Raw genomic sequence first — 17,913 nt, forward strand, 5'->3', positions numbered from 1 at the left:
ACAAGAAAGGTTTGGAAATTTGTTCACAATTTAATGTTGTCAATGGAATGCAAAAGAACGTCGTGGTGTGTGGCGATTCAACCCTCAATCAATCCCACCACCATCATAACACCATCGTCAGAAAACATCAGTACATGTTTTGTGCCGATAAAAAAAGTACCCTCCTTCCTCTGTTAGTTGTGGCGAGGTGATTCCAGCGCCGGTTGCCCAACGCACTCTGCACCATTTTATTATCAACAGGTTGAAACTGCATGAGTCGGCTCGAGGATCGTCCACAAAGTGTAGTCGCTTATCGCTCGTCGGGCGAGGTGGAGCAACGCATGATAAGAAGTCAGATGTGTGTACAGTACTGTGTTGCTCGCGGGACCTGCAGGTCGTCTCTTTCGTATGAATGTGTTTACACGATATATTTTGAGGAACGAGCTACAATTTCATGCGAATATAGGGATAGGCACATAAAGTTGGTTTGATTTGTATCTATTACCACTACAGTCTATGGGCGAATTTTTAATCGCAAAAGAAGATTTAACCCTTAAACCCCCGTTGCCTGATGTCTCCAAGTTCTCTTCTAAACACGTTCATGTTTCGTTTCCATATCGTTCGAACGCCATGGCGGCATAGCCGCAAATGATGTCATCCGTTTGCCCCGCGTTTGTGCAATGTTGTCGGTTGGGGAGTTTCCGTCCCTCACCATACTTCCCCTCTTGGTGAAGGGGGGGCCCTCTTGGATCTGTTGAAGTCATACAACAACAGCCCCCCTTCCTTCCCCCTCAAGGTAAGGTAAGGGTGGTACTCGATCGGGGAGCTCGCCTTGCTCCACCAGTTGTTGGGATTACCTTATTTGGTAGCAAAGTAAGTACGGGCCCCGGAGAAGGTGAAACCGCGATATAAGGCTCTGCTGAGTCGGCAGTTGTGTGCTCGGAGGTCGCCATATAGCAGGAGCAGGCGGTAGGGTGGACCACCGGAGGTACGGCAGGGAAGACACACAGAGCGAGAGACCCTTGATTGTGCTGTCGTGCAAGGTACTTTCACTGACGAGGTCATCGGGAGGGAAGGCGAAAGCGGGTGGGAGTTGCTGTGCCTGGAAAACAAAGGAAAAAGAAGGGCACGAAGATGGCAAAAAAAAAACGACGCTACGATATCCGCATAGTTCCGAATGGCACGCAAAGTTCAAACTGTTAACCTGAAATGTAAATGTGTGTTTATTCGGTGGTGGGCCTTCTAGCTTTGTGTTTTCAATTTTAAGTTGTAATGTTTGCGGATAGAACCTAGGGTTAATTATTATGTAGTACTCTGATATTTTCTTACTACGGAAGATTGCGGATTTTGTTTACGTTTGCCACATTACTTATTAACCTTCTTATTACTTATTGAACATTGTTAACTAACGAACCTTTTCCCCCCTCTTTTCCATTGCAGGCCGAATCTGAAGTTGCCGCTCTGAACCGTCGCATTCAGCTGCTGGAGGAGGATCTCGAACGTTCGGAAGAACGTTTGGCCTCCGCCACCGCTAAGCTGTCAGAGGCTTCGGCCGCTGCCGACGAGAGCGAACGGTAAGTTTGTTGGGTTCCTGCGGGACACAGGAACCGTGCGTGAGCCTGGACACGGAGCGACCATAAAGAGCGACACAAAAAAAACTGCAAACAAGCAAAGAAAGAAGAAATGAACGAGACACCCAAAGTAATGAGAAGGATAACGAGAAGGATATTGCCGCTAAAAAACCGACAATAAGAGGATGTGCCCCGAGTCGTCATGTCCTCTTTCTTGGGTAGCTTCTTGTCTTTCCTTTGCGATTAAGCCAAATTTTTTCTCGTAATGATTTTTCTTTGTTGTCTTGAGATCATCTCGAGAATGTGATCCTCTATTGTCTCCAAACAACACCTTCACTTGCAACCTCGTACGATCTGCAATAATAACATCTCATTGCCTATTTTTTGTGTGGTCCGTCACAACTATTGATGTGTTCGTCCACGTCCACCCCCCACCCCCTTCCCACAGGATCCGGAAAGCCCTCGAAAACCGTACAAACATGGAAGACGATAGGGTAGCGATACTGGAAGCACAGCTATCCCAGGCCAAGCTAATAGCGGAGGAAGCAGACAAAAAATACGAAGAGGTACACACCCCACCGCTCCCCGTCACCCTCTCCACAAACTTGTCCTTTTCAACCGAACCGTAAATTGCACATCTTCTGCAATTGCATATGAGATTACAGCTGCTTTCGTTCGTTCCGTTGGATTTGTGGGCGTCCTTGGTGGACGTCGATCTTGATTGAAGGTGATGTGTCCTTCGAAAACTATTTTCTACCTTGTGATATCATCTCAGGCTATCGTAGCTTTTTTTTTAATTTGTTTTATAATGTTTCTATTCTTTTACTATTATAGATCATTGTGTGATTTATTTCTTATGTTTCCATTTTCATAAATTTATGTAAAATTTATGTATTGGAAAAACCTACACAACTCCCCCTACGAGGAGTATAGGAAATGGTGAAAACTCCCCATTAAGGATCGCGTCGTTGTCCTTCTCCTTCTTTAGTATCTCGGCAAACGCACACACCAGCACAAAACATTCCAAGCCGCGCAATCAAACAGTTTCACGAGATGTGAAAATGGCAAATCCTTCCTCATCTCTCTCTCTCTGCGTTGCATTCCGGATGGCTCGATTCAGTCGACGATCGTCTTCTTGTGTTACTTATAATGGTTCTTTTTTCTTTCTTTCTTTATCTCCCACCGACATCTTAAAAACAAAACTTTTACCACACACCAACCTTTTCTTCCTCGCGTTTAAATCTTTCCCGTGTCTCGTCCTGCGCTCACTCGCTCGCTCACACGCTCGCTCGCTCGCTCGCTCCAACGAAATATTGCCCCAACGCTATTCTTCGACCCGCTCCTCCCCACCAAAAAACACATGTGTGAACATCCGAAAAAATAATACATTTAAAAATGCGTTGTAATTTTTATCAAACCAAAAAATACGTACAAACTAAACCTATATATGTATAAATCTACTGTGATAAACATCGATCGCGTATCGATCATCGATATTATGTAAAACATCACGTACAAAACGGAATCTGACCGCGATCACACGCTTACGTTAAAAACGTTAAATCATCAAAATCCCAACGCTGTTAATCAATCGTCCCGCGAACCGACAGCGCCCGCAAGGTTCTTGAGAACCGTGCCCTGGCCGATGAGGAGCGCATGGACGCCCTTGAGAACCAGCTGAAGGAAGCCAGATTCATGGCTGAGGAGGCCGATAAGAAATACGATGAGGTGCAAACGCTAGACATTACTTGACAAACAATTAGCTAGAGCTTGTTGTTGTTTTCCTTCCGTTTTCTTGGTTTTCTCTTGTTTTGAGTTATTTTCTTCCCATGCTGCAAAGAGAGAGAGAGTGTCTCTTTGCTGTCTTCCTCTCCCACTCGCGCTCACATTCCGATGCCGTATCGCGCTCTGTGGCTGATGGGGCTCGTGTGCTGCACCGGATGTTTGCCATTGTGGACCATCACCTTCCTTCCGGTAGTGGGGGTGGTTCCTTGGGAAAAGGTACACCCACTTCTGGACGGCACGTGGTGGTACACTTCGTGCAAATACCCGGTGTTTCCAAACAGTGCGCGATCCCGGCAGAGGATCGAACGAGTGCGATGAAGGAAGGAAACTGCGAATGTATGTATGTATGTGTGTATGTGTGTCTGTGTTTATGTATGGGCTCGCGTGATTGTGCGTATGATTGAGGCACACGCCTCCCAAGTGGAACGTGTGTGGAAGGATGAGCAAAACTTGGATGAACGGGAAATGTGCCAATCGCGGAACCCCGGAAGTAGCCGGATGTGCGATTTCGTCTTTTGCCACTCAAGAGAGCACGCATGAAATTTGCTACTAACGACCACGAAAACAATCCCGTTCTGGGCGTACCACTGTTTAGCTGTTTTGTTCTTCTATCCGTTGTCTAACGAGATGGAAATGAGAGGTCCATTTTCCACTGACAAGCCTCCCTTTGAACGATCTGCGAATCATCACTTAGTATATTAGTGGCTTAGGCTTGCAACCAGGCGAAAATTATTCTTGCTTGTATTCTTAAAAAAAAGACACATCACAGCAGATGGCAAATTTGTAATTGTTTTGCGAAAAGAAATCTTTTAATATGTAAGTTCTCTCACAAATCGTGCAATCTTTTTTTACGACGTCCTGTTTACAATTGTTTGTTGTTCATATTTGCTCGCTTGTATGAGATACTTCTTGCCACCTGTACACCTGAAAACGATTAGAATAATGAAAAATTATAATAAAATTATATGGTCGCTGTTTCTTGGATGCGCGTTCATGGAAAGATCATAAACATTGGCCCCATTCTTGCCGCACTTTCCTAATCAGAAATCTTGTGAGAGTTCCGTTTGCAGTAGTCTCGTTCCTTTTTTGTTTCCCAAGTTGGAGAAGCTGTCCAAAAATGCAAAAAAATAAAGTGGAAAAGAAACCGTTTTAAAGTAACTGTCTTTTTTTAAGCCTTCACATCATCAAACCAATGGCCACTGTTTCTAGTTATTATTTTGTATTCGGAGATCATCCGTTTGTTCTTCTTGGAGCGCTGGAACCTTTCCCTTTTCCCCGAGATTGTTGCATTTTTTTGTGCGTGGCCTTTTTGTTGTTGTTTCAACCAACGCTGTGTAACATTCACTTGAATGTTCCAATTTTCTCCAGATTGTTTCACAAAACGGCGAAAATGATGATGATGGTGTGAAGAAGCGCACGAACGTTGCTATTGTTTCGTTGTTTTCTCATTCGTTGGAATTTTGAAGATTAATCTATTTAGCTGCGCTTCTCGGGTTTAAGGAAGCCGTACCAAAGTGAGATGAGTTTAAAACAAAGTGATGATTCGCTCGGCTGGCATGTTTCCTTCTGTACTAACAAAATATAAAACCCCCCTGTTCAGTAGTTTTGGGGGATAGAGAGTATGAGTTTTTCCCAAAAAGAATGCCGCACTCTCCGGTTCTTGTGCTTGCATACATCTATTATCATTGGCTGTTGATGTGTGAAACGAGGGTACATTTATTTGTTCCGTACCGTGAGTAAAGTATGAAGAAATACTAGAAATGTTTATCGTCTTAAGAAACGTAAAACGCGTGTGTGGTCACCAGCGATGTTGGTAGGGTGATGTGCTGCAATCGGTTAAGAGATGACACACCTAATTGACGCCTTAAGAAGAACTGGTAGCGATGAGAGATGTGCCTTGCTGTGTAACCAAGTAAATATATCGGTGCTTTGAGGAGGACATATCTTATTTTAACAATGTACCCAACCTAACGACATACAAAATGCTTTGTGAGATGTTTTCTTTTTGTTGATGAGCCGTATAGGAATGGCCGTCTACCACAATATCAAGCTGCGTGTTATATTAGTTCTTTTCGTAAGACTCTAGGCATCACTTATTCGAATACACAAAATTGGGATTAACGTTTTGTCCTTGCAAAATACTTCCGTCCACGTTGCTCATCAAACCTTAACTCAATAAAATGCGAAGCAATACAGATGATTGACAAAAAAATACATCAACGAGAGTGTTCGTGCAAGGTAATTTAAAATCGTGAATGTTTAACCAAGGTATGAAAAGGAAAAGTTGAAGATTAGTTAAAGTTCTAGGGTCTTTCATTAAAAACAATTATACTAAAAACATGAGTACGAAAATGATGACCTTTACAAAGATTGACAGGCCCTCCTACCGCAGTAGATGGTCTTGTACTGGATGAGCAAACTTACCAACTGCAGGGAGATTGGAAAAATGCGTATGCTTGTGGTAGATAACCGAGGAAAAATGAAAGTCAAAGTGCTGCTTAATAAGGAAAATAAACTATTAATATAATGAGATTGCGCTATATAAATATATATATACATACAAGAAATATATAATATTGAAAAAATCAGCAACTATTCCTAGTTTATTTATTGACAATAAATATCGGTTTTAGCAAATATTGTTCATGTTTTATGAAGAAACCATTTTCCATAATAATTATATAAGATAGTCCGTGAAGGGAATAATGAGATGAATGCTGAGATCGTTCTCTGGTATTTATTTCAAAAACGAAAATTCTGTTAAAAATTTACAACCAAGTTCTTATTGCATTTTACTCAGTGGCTCTGTTGTCCGAAATAAACAAAATCTTGGGAAAAATTGGTGTCTTGATGCTGGTCTATTGGATATTGTATGATTTTTAACGCAGTTGTTAGTGGTCTTACAGCTCAATTAAACTATCAATAGATTTCCATTAACAGTTTGTTTGTTTTGAGTTGGAATACATTCCAATCTGATTGAATCTACAGACGACCTTCTTTCCTTTCAACTTTTGTCGGCAACTTTTATAGTCTTCTAGAAGTCTAAAAAGTTGTTTTGTAACTATGGTTTGGAAAATAAATATAAATTCCCTTCTCAAGTTGTTCCTAAAAAGAAAAAAAAAATGGTTATGAAACAAATAAGAAAATTTTTTAGTTTGGATCAGGAGTTCTGTGAAACTCTTCTGTTGGTCAATTGTGGCGTTAGTCGTGATGTGCGGTTTCGACCGCAAAATACCGTTATGAAAGCAAATTTGGTCAACTTACTTCCAGTTCCATGTTGCTAAAATATAACTTGTTTTATAAATATATTATTATCCAACATGTGATTTGAACGTTTTTTTCTGTATTTCAAACCATAGATTACTAAATTTCCTATCCGAAATTCGTCCCAGTTGGGGTCCTTGTGTGTTCCATCTTCTTTAAAGGATCATCGAACATATTGACCAAAAGTTGAAACGTTCAATAACTTTATGCGTAACATACTTTTTACGCAAACTTAAAACAAATTATGTATTTGCTCTCTTATTTTTTAATTCAATGAATGCAAACTTTTCTCTACTTAAATATTGTTACTTGTTTTGCCATACAAAAATTGATCGGTTGGTTAAAAATCATAATATTGATTCACCAAAATCAAAAGTAAAATTTCAAAACGATACAGGATTAATGTTATTTCAAATAGAATATTGTACTTAATTAACTGCCTCTTCGGAAAAGAATGAAAATTAACAAAACTGATTTAAATTGATTGAATTGAATAATGTTGTGCGGAATGTCAATAAAGCATTTCGTAACGATAATCACCTTTGGTACCAACCAATTTGCTCATGGCAACAAATGTCAACAGCGGATCGTAATTTTTGTTTATTTGACGTAGCCATTAAAAGAAGTTTATGACAACATAGCGTACTGAGTAAAACAAAACAAGATGGTTTAAAATGACAAGATTGTTTGAAACATTGTGCAATTTGTAGCGGGGTGATAATAGACTTCAGAGTAGAGGACATCAAAAACATTTCTAGTATTTCGTTCATTATTTACTAAATAAGAGCTCACAATCATCCGCCCAAAACGTATTATGCTTCATTGGAAGTAAATCCATTTGCTTTTCTCACGTTGCATGTAACATATTATCCCTTCGCCGGGCAGGGTTGTGAACCCCTACCCTAGACCGTTCTTAACAAGCCATGCGTTCGTTTTCTAGGCACTAACGATAAACCAAATTTGTGCCACTTCTTCCTTCCGGAGGAAGTGGATTGGTCTGCAAAGTTTGTGTGTTTGTTTGCGCTTGCAATAGATATTCCGCGTGTGGTTTTGACGTGTGCGCCTTTTGCCGCGATGAATTGCAAAGCGAGCACCACGAACGGGGTCGATACTAAGATTAGAATTTTTGTCCCCTTCTTCGCCCCCTTTACACCACCCCCATCACACCGACGACGATGACGCCTTACCCTGGTATAGGTCGCCCGTAAATTGGCCATGGTAGAAGCTGATCTTGAGCGTGCTGAGGAGCGCGCCGAGGCCGGTGAAGCGTACGTACCTTGATGATGCTCCCCCCTCTGTTTGTTGCCCTAAATGTCGAGTGGTTTTTCTCTCCGTTTTTCCCAACTTACCTGCGTGTGTGTGTGCTGTCGAATTTCTCGGATTTGTGTGAAGTTCAAATAACATATTGTGTGATGCTAAAAAAACTTGATATTCTGCTGCTTTTGAGGGAACCAACTGCTGCTCCCACGTTGCTAAACGGTGTACTAGATTGGGTAATGCTTTGGATCGAACATCAACCAGTTGAACATCTTTTTTAAACTTTTTCTCCACTCCTGCGACCCCTTGGTTGTTGGGGTCGTTTGGTTAAGTGTGTTTTAGATGGATCTAGTTTAATTCAAGTAACGATCGGATGCTGGTACCGGACGTGCGAGTGAAAGTCTCGGACAGAAGAACGGCATCGTCCCACGTTTTATTACAGCCGGCTTTCCTCGCCATCACTCCCAATAAAGCCATCATGACAACGATGGCAACTTTGGGTGAGGGTGGTGGTGGATAAATCACGCCGGCCTTTTCGAGCGAAAGGTGGGAGGCTGTTAATTGGGCAATTTTGAGCACCCAAAACTCAACGACCTTTTTAACCGCGCCCTGCTCGTCTTCATCTTTTCTTTCCACTTCTTGCCACTGTGTCGGCGTTTGGAAGGAAAAGTGGACCATCGTTTAGTGTTTTAGTGTAACCCCCAAACCCCACCGTAAAGGGGTAACGAAACGGGAAAATGCAAATAGCTACCAATTTTCACCGTCGAAAGGGCTCTTCTTTTCGTGCTTAAATGCTCGAGAAAAATCAAAACTTTGTTGAAAAAAACTTTCCATCGAAGGTGAAATCAATTCCTGAAGCGTTCCAAAGCCCACCCTCTTCTGTTTAACCACGTTTTCCGCTGCGTATGTGTGTGCCCTTTTTCTGCCATAAAATCGTGTTATTGTTGTTTTCGCTAACACATTGTTGCTGCTGTTGCTGCAGGTTGTGCAAAAGAAAAAAAAAACTGACCGCTGACAAGTCATTTGCGACAACCTGTGAATCAACAAAGATGCGTTTTAATCTAATCTAATCCAATGAACGAACCAAAGCAACGCCACCAGATGGTTCGAGGCGTCGAACTATCAAGCCTTATGCTAGTCGAACGATTTTCCCCCGTTCGTTCCGACAAAGTATCCCTCATCCTCTCCCCCAAACTCCAAACCTTACGTCCCCCTCGAAACACCAGGAGGTAAATTTCCTCTCCTGAAGAGAATCCATCATCGAAAACATCGAGTCGTACGATCGCAAATTGAATCCACCGGTCACGCTTTCAGTTTTTATTGGATGAAGCATGCAAGAAAGTCATCTAAAGTGGATTAAAATAAAGAAAAAACCCCGGAGTATGTCCTCGAATTGTTTGCACGTTTCAACCCCACTTAAAAACCCAAATCGTATTTCATCGGCGGTGTGTTGTCTTTTGCGATCGGCGACCGTTTGTGTGGCGATGACTTAACTTGAGTGATCGTAAACTAACCTTAACCCGTTTTGTTTTCTTACTTTACTCTTTTACCCGCTGCGGAATGCTCGCTGTTTTTTTCTGTGTTTTTGTGTGTATGTGTGCATTGGCGTGCGTATCGGTCTTCGGCGGACAAAACCGATCGCCCTCGGATGTCGTGTGCGATTAACCTCTAACCCCAAATGTGGCAACGAAAAACCGTACCAACCGTCTACCGAACACACACACAACGCATCGCACGAAATGCGAAATCTGCCACTGCCATCGAACATAATCGAATTGCCCATTACGATGACGACGAACCATGCCGAACGATGAAACAACTGGCGGATGCTGATGGTGTGTGGTTCTTCTGCACGATCGCCGATCTCAAAATAATCCCGTCCGATCGGTCGACGGTTGCTGACCGACCAACAACAACCCGCACTGGTTGCATTTCCGTTGCGTGTTTTGTTTGCTTGCCTGTGTAACCATGCCCTCGATAACGCTTGACGCTGGTGGTGCCACGCCGCGCGCCACGCCACCGAACCCGGATAACCTGGCGGCCGAACTCGAGCAGGTGGCCAGAAAACTGGTGCTCATGGAACAGGACCTCGAGCGCTCGGAGGAGAAGGTCGAGATGAACGAAAGGTTTGTAGCGGCAAGAGATGGGGGTAAAAGGAAGCATACCTTCCCGGCCACCAGCACACTAATCCCCCATGCTTTGTTACTGGTTTTTGTCGTTAAATGTTTTTGCATGGATTTTTCCCAAACTTTCGTTCCGTTTCGGAGAACCTTTGATATGATGATGATACTAATTGTTGTTTTCTGCTCTCTTCCTTATTTCACACTTTGACTTCTTACGCCAACTTTGAAACAACAGCAAGATCGTCGAGCTTGAGGAGGAACTCCGCGTTGTCGGTAACAACCTGAAGTCGCTGGAAGTCTCGGAAGAAAAGGTATGAATACTCCAAACAGGGCAGCGAGTGCTCTCTCCCTAACGTTCACTGCCGATAGTTACCGGTGGTAACCTCACAAAAAACCCAAGACGAATAGTACACACAGAGTTCATACCGTCCACAGACGGTGTGAAACTCTCGGCAGCATAGTTGGTGTTTGATGATAAGAGTTTAGAAAGAACCGAATGAAAAGGAACTGTTTGCTCAGCTCAGTCTCCGCTGTAAAGGATGTCCTTTCTATTACCGTCAAACGCCAACGCCGCGAACCCACACTAAGACTTCAATTTAGTTTACCCATTCGCCCAACACGACGCCACACAATGACGAAGTCCGACTTAAATGTACAGACAGAATTCACACTGTGCGTGTGTGGTTTATTTGACTAAATAGGTTTTTACTTTTTATTTCGTTCCAAACCCAAATCGAACCACTCGATCTCTTTTTCTTGCGAACGTCCGCAATGTGTATCTTTCTAATACCTCCCGATCGGTTTTGAATACTCAAAATTGTAATCGTTCAAAATTGATAAAAAAAAACAAACCCCGAGCGTAGGCTAACCAACGCGAGGAAGAGTACAAGAACCAGATCAAGACTCTCACCACCCGTCTAAAGGAGGTACAGCATCGTTTTCCTTATGCTAGTGATATAGCAGAGCCAATAAGAGTTGGTCAGCTGTTGTTGTTTTGTTGTTGTGTCCAGCTGACCCGCGTTCCGTGTGGTTGTTTCGTTGTGTTTTTCTTTTCGCTTTCGTTTTTGTTTTTTTCTGTTTTATTTCCTGCATTTTTTGTTGATACTGAAGGTACAGTTTGATCGTCCCATTGATTGTTAGATTTTATCTTTCAGTTGATTAGTCGTTTATATTTTTTCAATATGTCCTTTATTAATCAAACAAATTTCATTACTTTCTCATATTTATTCCATACACACATTCGCTCTGTCTCTCCGGCTGATGTAAACTGTGCATTGATGTCGCACTGAACGAATGACCCTCTAAACATTGCCAACAACTCCATCCTTGGCCAAACGACGGCATTATTTACCTTCTACAACAACTAACCCACATCCAACTCGCCGCTCGATTGACTAAAACCTGTTGTACCGAAACCGGCTGTTTTTGTACAAAAATCGAACAAAATCGATATACACACACACACACTCCGCACGACCGGATGGAAACAAAACCAACCTTCCTTCTGGATGTCGTGCCGTGTTTCGGTGTGTTGCCGTGTTTGTTTGACGTACTTACCCGCGTCCACCTGGTCCGACCACCCGCAATGCGTGCGCCTGCGGGGGGTAAACGGCGGGGCTGGTGTGACTATCCGTGCTACTACTATTACTACTACTACCACTACATCGATCGGTCGTCGCGCCTTCCTGCAACGGACATCTGGATGATCCTGGTTCGAAAAAAAAATCAATCCCGTCGATGATCGTACACCGCCAGGCAACGCAACGGGAGGAATCGTACGGTGGTCAAGTGAGAGTGTTGGATCAGCGTCTCAAGGAGGTATACGAAACTGTAGAAGAATCGGGGGAGTTTATTACGGATACACCGATGTTGCCACCGCGTGTATCTGCGATAGTATACTGTTGTTGGCTAGCACTTAGCGTAGGCGCATAGGCGCATAAGCATATTATACACGTAAATCTCGGGGGTAATTAGGGCAGGATAATACACAAACACCGCAAGCTATTTCTTTTCCCTCTCCACCAACTAGTGGTGTCCCATCAGTTAATAACATACGAGCGTGCGTGTCTATCGCGGGCTCCATTTGTTGATTGTAGTTTGGTGAAGATTTAATACCCATATCCAATCTTCCTTTGTGTTTTTTGTTCCTCACTTTGTATGTATGCCCGCGCCTTCCAACCGTGTTCTGCAACACCAGCTGTCTAATGTAATCTCTTATCTTCGTTCCTCATTCGTCCTTGTCAGTGGTTCCATAACTCCTGTTCTGTCCTGTCCACGTGCGTCGTCTTATTGCTTCATTTCTGTCAATCGAAAGGCTTCTTCTGTCGGAGTCTTTCTGCTAGAGTTTCAATCGAACAAATAGGAGAATTTTCGTGGCGAAATTGGAAGGAGCACCGACACAAACGTACACACATGCACAGCCCGACCAGTTGTAGATAGAATTAGAGTAATTTTTGTCATCCAAGTGTGCCGGTTTTTGCTTTCGCGATCATCAAAATATCCCCGTGGCAGCGCCTAGCGGTATGCAATCGGTTCGATGCATTCGATTGGACGCAACCACGTTGGGATGGCAACGATCGACGTTAGGTCGTTGTTAGGATGGAGAGTAAACGTTACTGCTATTAGTCTACTGTAGTGTGCTCCCCCCTTTACAAGGATCTAATGGTTGGCTGATTGGTTTGATTGGGACTCTACCCGAAAGACTGTGGTGGGACGCATTCTGTTTTGTTTGTGTAATTGTCGCACAACCACAAACGCCTTCGTTTATCTCACTATCGAATGTGTCATGATGTGTGCCTCCCTCTGTCCCGTTTGGAATCGTATGTCGTGCGCATCAGCCCCAAAAAAAAACCGTAATGAAGCTTCCACAACCTGGCGCCAAAGAGTGTGTGGGTATTATTTTTACTTGTTTCCAATCCGCTGCAACCAGCCAAACATTTATAACACATTTTGAGGTTATCTTTTTGTGAATAGTTACTCTGAGGGTACTAGATGCTAACTCCAGCAACAACAAACACTCATGCTGTTAGCGCTGCTTGGGCTGTGAACCATGTGTGTCCGTGTCCGTTGTCTCGTTTCCTCCTGAAACCCCCCACTTCCCACCAAGAAGACCACCAGTCCTTTTTACCTCATACAAAGGCAGATTTGTTGGATGCGTAAAAGAAACCTGTGTTTACTCTAAATGGCGTTAATGATGTCGACCCTCTTCCGGGGGAAGTATGGTAGTGTTATCAAAATGCTCATTTGTGACTAAAAAAGAGTACAAAATCATTATGCTTCTTTGACCGGCTTCCGATTGTGACGAAACTGACCGCTGCGAATGCGTAAACAAAATGTGACCGACCGTGATGTGAGACTGGGCGCCCTCGTGCGCACACTTCCGTCTCCGGAAACCCGTTGTTCAACTAAATCTATCTTTTGTCTTGTTGTATGTACCCTTGTTCCCCCTTGCTCGTATTGTACCAACGAAGGCTATGGCATCTCGCGATTCAGTCGAAGACAAGATCCATCAGCTCAATGATAAGCTGACCAACGTAAGTTTACGTTTCTTACTGGCCATCTACCGACGGTTGCTTTCACCATCCTTGCTTCCTTTTTTTCCCCATTGGGTCATCAATATAGTGCGTGCGCGCCAAGCATTCCCAGACTTGGCGAACGGCGTACAGACAGGCTCAAGTTTCATCAAGCAAACTGAGCCTTTACTGATCGTTTAGGTGTAGATGATGGACATGGTATAACCTTTGCTAGTGGTCTAATGATCACTCATGAGAGTTCCAGAACCCCCTAAACTCCCGCATATTAGGATACTAGTTTGTTATCACATGGGCACCCTCTAATCCTTACATGTATCATAGTTTCAATCCTTACCCAACATTAAAATAACACGTCCTCTAGGTAGCTGGTGGTATCCTCCCTTCCGGTCCGATTAGAGAAAGAAACTGTATAGTTGTTGTAGTAGTTAGGAAAATTGAAGTAGGAATGCTACAACTAGGTGCCAACTTCCCGTTCAACTTCTTACTTTTCTATCGTCGAAACAACATTAAAAATAAAAAATGCGCGCACCGGTGAGGTAAGGGGGTGGTTTTTCGATGTTGATTAATCCACTTGTGATTCTTGTGTTTTGTTTTGTTATGCCCGCTACGGCTCAGTGTACTACTACTACTACGAATAACCAACGCTTTTTCTTGCGCTCAAGTAAACTAAGCACTAATTCAGATAACTACGAGTAGAGAAAAGGAAACAAAGTAGATTAATGCATGCCAGCAGAGTAGAATTTTTGGCTTTAAGAAAAGTTGAATGTGGTACAATGGCGAAAAAACGGAGATTAAAATCTGTGCCACTTTGGAAGAAGATTGACCAGTTTAAAATGTATCACATTCAACTTAAATGATAATGTTGTGCAAATTTTTGTGTCGATATGATATTAATATATTTTTCATCTAATTCTACCAAACTCTACTACCTGCCTGTCTCGGATATTTGCTGCCCTTGGTTGGAATGTCATCTTCAAACGACACTTATTGATGCTACGACGAATACATAGGCTGAAGCTCGCGCTGAATTCGCTGAACGTTCCGTTCAGAAGTTGCAGAAGGAAGTCGACAGACTCGAAGGTAAGTGTGTCCTGTTTCCACCGCATAATGGTTACGTTTTTCCTCCATTCAACCATTCGAATTTCATCCATTCCATTTCAACCAACGTCTAAAGTCGTCTAATAACGTTCGCAGTTTTTATCGCTAAATGTTTCAACCCAAACAAATACTTTAAGCGTATTAAAGGTTGTTTTCTTTACCGATTCGCTAACAAGAAGTGCAATGTGTGATCGACTAGTTGCTGATCTATTACAACACAAAATCCTAGACAGTGATGGTAACGATCAGCCAATAACTAACGGTACATGATGTGGAGTGAATTATTGTTGATTTTTTAATTTCGTTTTGTTAGATTTTAGATTAAATGTCGTTGGATGTGTAATGAACGATTTTGCAAATTTTCTTTCGTAATTTTTTAAATTTAAAAATTAGATCCCCTGACTTTTACTTTCCAATATAATCACTTATGATAATGTAAAAAATATTCAACGAAATTAAGAAAACTGAAGGTTTTTCGTTTATTTAATCAATTAGTTTAAATTTTTTTGTTCTAATATTTTATGATTTTTATTATTCCTTTTCTTTTCTTTTATTTTTATTAACTGTTTGATTGCGATGTGTGTGCCTACGCTCTGCTAATCGATAATGCCAAATGTTGTTATAACTGCTGCCTGTTGTGTGCCATCGCTCGAAAACTGATCAATCGTCGGAATCACGATACCTTCGGTTTGCGTTTGTGTGTGGCGTTCGTACTTCGGGTACTCCCAAACATAAACCACCAACCTACCTACCTGCTCATCAAACGGAACTCACTCTCGAACACGTCACACAAAACCGCCGACTTGTGAAACATGAAACCAACAACCAAACCCAACTCGCCCGCCCGTGTGTGTAGATGAGTTGACTGTCGAACGTGCCAAGAACAAAATGCTCCAGGAAGAAATGGAAGCCACCCTGCACGATATCCAGAACATGTAAGGCCGGTGCGAACACCATTACAAAATTTCGCGTAGTAAGTAGCAGCAGCGGCGCAGCAGTAAAGGCAGGCGGCTGGAGGAATGTCGGCACGATCGAATGCTCTGCGAGAATGATTGTGCCTCTGTACTCTTGGGGTGTAGCTAGAGCAGGGCACCAGTAGCAAAAGCAACCGCAAGGGAGGAAGCACATGTGAAGACGTAGTAGAGCGGAGCGAGACGAAGAGATCAACACACGCTTAATGTAATTGGCAAACGATCGCGATACCGAATGCCAACATCCATCACAGAAACACCCGCACCGAAACGTTTCACGAAAACAAAAAAAAAACTACACCATCTCAAACGCCACACATTTGAACACAACTCTGACGATCCTGAAGAGCAGAATTCCATAAATCGCATGCACGCCGAAGAAACAGAAAATTGGAAAACCAGACCTTAGAGTTAGTGGGAGCAGTGCAGTTAATACTAGAATATTTTGGCCTTTATAATGCAAACAATTTGCAAATTTTAAAAGCTTCTTCTTTGAAGTGAGTGTTTTTGAACGCGACTTGTAAGATCTTTGTTTTTAAGGAAACGAGCTAGCATTCGTACGCACAATTTTTTGTTGAGAGGAATTTCTAGATAAAAAAGAATGCTTTGTCAAAAGCAGCACCCCTTTTATCTGTATTCCCGCAAGGGATAGTATCGCAACTTTAGTAATCGGTTTGTATTGCTCGAACACAATCCAAATCTAATTGTCCGAGAAGAAGTCATTTTAAAACTTACATTGAACTTTTACTATCACGATCGCCTTCCGTTTTTCCTGCGAGCGTCAGTTTTCCAATGAAGATATCTTTGTGTATTTATAAATGAACTGGGTAATACCGCATTTTGTACCCGAGCGAAGGTGAAGACAATATTGTTAAGTAGTTTGTTCATGAGCCCATCGACTTGCATTCCATCCCTTTACTGTTCTGTTACTCTTTTCTCGGTTCAATCTGAGGTTATGAAGTATAATTTTATATGTTTGTGTTGCGTTTTAGTCCATCCGCACATTCCATTGCCATTCCAAGCGGTGTTAAAAAACATTTTGAAATAACAACTTTGCTCTTTATGAACAAAAAAAAAAAACCCCAACATGATCCATGCATTTACACAAGGCGCGTAGTAAAGTAGAGTAATATGTTCATGCATTTGCTAAAAAGACAAGGTTCAGCGACCGAAAAAAAAGGTTTGATGTTTTGTGAAACGCCGACCTAACATTGCCATTCTGGTGAGCGTCTGTTTCCCATCACTTAAATAAATTCCAATTCATCTGTGACTGTCGCTCGATTTTTTCAAACGGTATTGTATTTACCACCCATTTTCTTCCTTCAACGTGAAAGTTGTGGAATAGTAATATGTATATGTAGCATTTGAAGTGGTCAGCGACAACGTTCTTCAAGCTTTCCTTCTTTCCACTCCAAATCTTTTCGCTTTGTTTAGATTTAATTCGAGCGTTCGAAACTTCTCACTGGCGATCGTCAGCGATAGAGGCACGTTCCGGCGTTCCGACGGCGGAACGTCGCCGAGTCGAGACCGCTAGTAGACCTCCATCCGGTGGTAGCCAGAGGTTTTTCCTTAACTTTTGTGCCCTTTGTCGCCGCTCCCGTCGCACATAGGAGTGTGCTGATGTCAATAGTTTTCAATTAGAATGAGTAGGAAGGAAAATCATACAAAAGAAAACACAAGCGCTCGGTGGAGTTCGCGTACAGCAATAAAAGTTAAAATTAGTAAAATATCAACGCAAAATATAGCAAAGTTCGACGTTGTGGAAAGTAGAAAAGCTTACTGGTAAAAGATGATGGCAGCATGAAAGTGCCCTTCCTCCGGCTGCAATCGCTGAAAGATCACAGATCAAATTCGTTTCGTTTAGTGAGAGCATCAGCATCGTGACATGCTGTTGAGAGAAAGAAGTGGCGATTAATAAATAAATCGTTGACAACCCCGTTCATAGCGCCACCCTTGCAAAACGACGTGCCTTTAGGAGTGTCAATTTCTTACACATTCTTTTTGCTAGTTTAGTCGATGTAAGCTCACGGGGGACAACACAGAAAAAAATGGAGATAATTCTAGAGCCGATCATTTTGTTTAGGTAAAGTAAAGCGTAAAGCTGCTAGCTGGAGCCCCCAAAACATTAAACACACCTTCACACGAATGATACACGAACACACATGCGAACACACCACGCACACGTGGAATGCAGAATAATGCGAAAAAAGACCCCTTTATTGTATTTGAGTGTTTATAATATATTATTTTATCGTAAATCGAGAATTGTTAGAGTGTTCTATTACTTTTTTTATTATCTCCATTATGTTGTGTTGTGTTTTTATTTCTTGCC

The 17,913-nt window shown here is 42.4% G+C and overlaps 1 protein-coding gene across 14 annotated transcripts in view; it reads left to right on the forward strand.

The window, feature by feature from the left end:
- LOC131260277 (tropomyosin-2) overlaps window positions 1–17,913 on the forward strand; it is a 42,142-nt gene that overhangs the window by 20,267 nt on the left and 3,962 nt on the right. For 4 of the 14 annotated variants that reach the window (XM_058261968.1, XM_058261967.1, XM_058261965.1 and 1 more), the window contains 6 exons: window positions 1,420–1,553; window positions 3,161–3,278; window positions 7,797–7,867; window positions 10,215–10,290; window positions 10,843–10,905; window positions 14,523–14,592. In XM_058261968.1, the coding sequence (XP_058117951.1) occupies window positions 1,420–1,553; window positions 3,161–3,278; window positions 7,797–7,867; window positions 10,215–10,290; window positions 10,843–10,905; window positions 14,523–14,592 (532 nt within the window). Of the gene's footprint in view, window positions 1–1,419; window positions 1,554–1,998; window positions 2,117–3,160; window positions 4,160–7,796; window positions 7,868–9,911; window positions 9,983–10,214; window positions 10,291–10,842; window positions 10,906–11,734; window positions 11,798–14,522; window positions 14,593–15,466; window positions 16,852–17,913 lie in introns of those variants that run through there. The other 10 variants (XM_058261963.1, XM_058261960.1, XM_058261972.1 and 7 more) reach the window with 5 other exon arrangements.

Source organism: Anopheles coustani, chromosome 3 (assembly GCF_943734705.1).
Source record: "Anopheles coustani chromosome 3, idAnoCousDA_361_x.2, whole genome shotgun sequence".
Classification (NCBI taxonomy): domain Eukaryota; kingdom Metazoa; phylum Arthropoda; class Insecta; order Diptera; family Culicidae; genus Anopheles; species Anopheles coustani.